Source organism: Monodelphis domestica, chromosome 6 (assembly GCF_027887165.1).
Source record: "Monodelphis domestica isolate mMonDom1 chromosome 6, mMonDom1.pri, whole genome shotgun sequence".
Lineage (NCBI taxonomy): Eukaryota > Metazoa > Chordata > Mammalia > Didelphimorphia > Didelphidae > Monodelphis > Monodelphis domestica.
The window spans coordinates 19053425-19056219 of NC_077232.1; the positions used below are offsets into that span (position 1 = coordinate 19053425).

Here is a 2795-nt window from a genome sequence, read left to right on the forward strand (position 1 = left end):
AAAAGAATAAACAACCACATTAGTCAATCAATCCTTTATTTGACCAGTAAATAAGATGTTTGTTATTTAATCCATTCTATGTACCAGATGTTATATTAATCACTAAAGTTACAAAGATTTTTAAAAAAGAATACAAGGCTGTTGCCTTCATGGACTTTACATTCTATTGAGAAAAAAAAACAACATAAACACATAATTATGTATTAAAATTATGTAAAGAAAATGAAAGGCAATTTCAGTGAGAGGAAGCCTTAACAACTGAATAAATTAAAAAGGCCTGATTTGGGGAGGGGAGAGGAGGAAGGGATGCATCCTGTTTGGTTTGGAAGTTAGACATTATAAGAGATAGAGATGACGAAAGAGTATATTCAAGCCTGAGGCAAGTCTGTTCAGGGATGGAGGAGTGTCTAAGGAGATAGAAGTTTGAATGTGAAAAACATTAAGTAGATCACGTTCCTGGACCATAGTATGAAGCAAACAATAAGAAGAACACACACACACACACACACACACACACACACACACACACACACAAATTGCTCTTAATCTGGATCCTGGTTGTGATGACATTTAAATACCAGGTGAAACAATTGTCTATCTCATCCTGAAGCTAAGGAGAAACCATTGGAGTTAAGGATAAAGAATTAAGAAGATCTTTATAGTGTTTCCTCCCTAAAAATGTAAGCCTATGAACATCTTTGCCTCCTGGCAGCTTTCTGGAGAGCCCTCTTGACTTCTTTGTTCCTCAAGCTATAGATCAGAGGATTCAACATGGGAATGATCATGGTATAGAACACTGATGCTGTTTTGTCTGTATCCATGGAATGATTAGTGCTGGGTTGTAAGTACATGAAGATTGTTGACCCATAGAATATGGACACAGCTGTGAGGTGGGTAGCACAGGTAGAGAAGGCTTTCTGTCGGCCTTCAGAAGAGCGAATCTTCAAGATGGTGATGAAAATGAACAAGTAGGAGGCCAAGATGACCAGGATGGCAAAAAAGGCAGTGAATCCCCCTACAATAAAGAGCACCCATTCTGCGGTGTGGCTGTCAGAGCAAGAGAGATCGAGGAGTGGAGGGATGTCACAGAAGAAGTGATGGATCACATTAGAATTGCAGAAAAACAGGCTAAATGTGTCTCCTGTGTGAATGGCAGAATTCAGAAAGCCACAGATATAGGAAGCAATGGCCAGACCAGCACATACACTTGTTGTCATGGTGGTGGTATAATGGAGAGGCCTACACACAGCTGCATGGCGATCATAAGCCATTGTGGCTAAGAGAAAATTTTCAGTGGAGGCAAAGGCCAGAAAGAAGAGCATCTGGGCAGCACATCCATTGTAGGAGATGACCTTATTCCCCATGAGAAACCCAGCCATCATCTTGGGTGTAATGGCTGAAGAGTAACCAAAATCCACCAGAGAGAGGTTACTGAGGAAAAAATACATAGGAGTGTGGAGGTGGGAGTCCCAGGAGATCATGGCCACCATGCCCAGGTTCCCCACTAATGTAATGAGGTAGATGAGGGTAAAAAGCAAAAAGAAGGGCACCTGAAGCTCTGGGGCATCTGTCAATCCCAAAAGAATAAACTCATTCACCTGTGTCCTATTTTCCATAGATGCCATTTGGAAGTGAGATCATTGACCTGCAACATAAAAAATCATTAGAAGAATTAACTCTCTAATATGAATTATGGCAAAAAACATATCCTTTGTATGAGTACTGGGGACAGGGACTGATGGTCCAGAGAGTCTTGGAGGTTGTCACCAGAGCTATCATTGAACCATCAAATTCTGTACTTCTAGATTCCTCTTGAGAAAGAGGTTGTTTTCCTTGTGTTTCCTGTCTTTTTCAATCTTTCAGGGGGCAGCTCAGTGGATAGAGAGCCAGGTCTAGAAATGTGAGGTCCTTGGTTCAAATCTGGCCTTAGACACTTCCCAGCTGTGTGACCCTGGGCAAGTCACTTGACCCCCATTGCCTAGTCCTTACCACTCTTCTGCCTTGGAACCAATACACAGTATTGATTCCAAGATGGAAAGTAAGGGGTTTTGTTGTGTTTTTTTTTAAGTGATACACTCCTTTAGGGTCAGTATATGCTAATGTCCATGGAAAAGGGGCTAGGCCTTTTCTCAGAAATAGATTTCATTCATTTTTCAATTGATAAACCATTTTTTGGATTGAGTTGAAGAGAGAAGAGAGTAAGAGAAAGTAAGAGAGAAAGAAACTCTGGAGGAGAAAAACATAAATAGAACTAATCTATACTGAGGCTCGTCCTGTGAATTGAATTCAATAAAATGAAGATGTATTATGTATCTAGGATGTGGAAACTACCATGGAGACACAATGACAAATTTGAAATGACTCCTATCCTCAAGGAGCTTATATTCCATCGAGGGGGGAGAAATGAGTGTGTACACAAATATGTAAACAGATTACTGACAAATTAATATATAAGTAGCATTAAGCTTGTTGTTTATTTTTTTTTCAGTCATGTCTGACTCTTGATGACCCCATTTGGGATATTCTTGGCAAAGATACTGGAGTGGCTTGTCATTTCCTCCTCCAGATCATTTTTATAGATGACAAGCTCTAGACTCAGAGAGTTTGAGTTCCGATCTCATCTAAGATACTTACTGCCTCTTTGGCCTTTGGCCAGTCATTTTCCTTACCTAGGACTCATTTGGCTCATATAGAAAATGAAAGGGTTGTTCCCTGAGATCTCCTCTACTTCCAGAGCTGTTCTCCTATCAGTAGGATATAGACCTTTTCAAAGAATATCATTCTCATATGCTGGA

General features: G+C 40.2%; 1 protein-coding gene across 1 annotated transcript; it reads right to left on the reverse strand.

The window, feature by feature from the left end:
- Positions 1–686: 686 nt before the first annotated feature.
- On the reverse strand, positions 687–1625 carry LOC100023711 (olfactory receptor 5B2-like). The gene has a single exon (XM_001367120.4). It carries the CDS (start codon positions 1623–1625, stop codon positions 687–689), a length of 939 nt encoding a protein of 312 aa, XP_001367157.4.
- Positions 1626–2795: the final 1170 nt, after the last annotated feature.

Coding starts and splice junctions, on each gene's coding strand:
- LOC100023711 (XM_001367120.4), bottom strand. CDS start 1,625: ATGGCATCTATGGAAAATAGGACACAGGTGAATGAGTTTATTCTTTTG.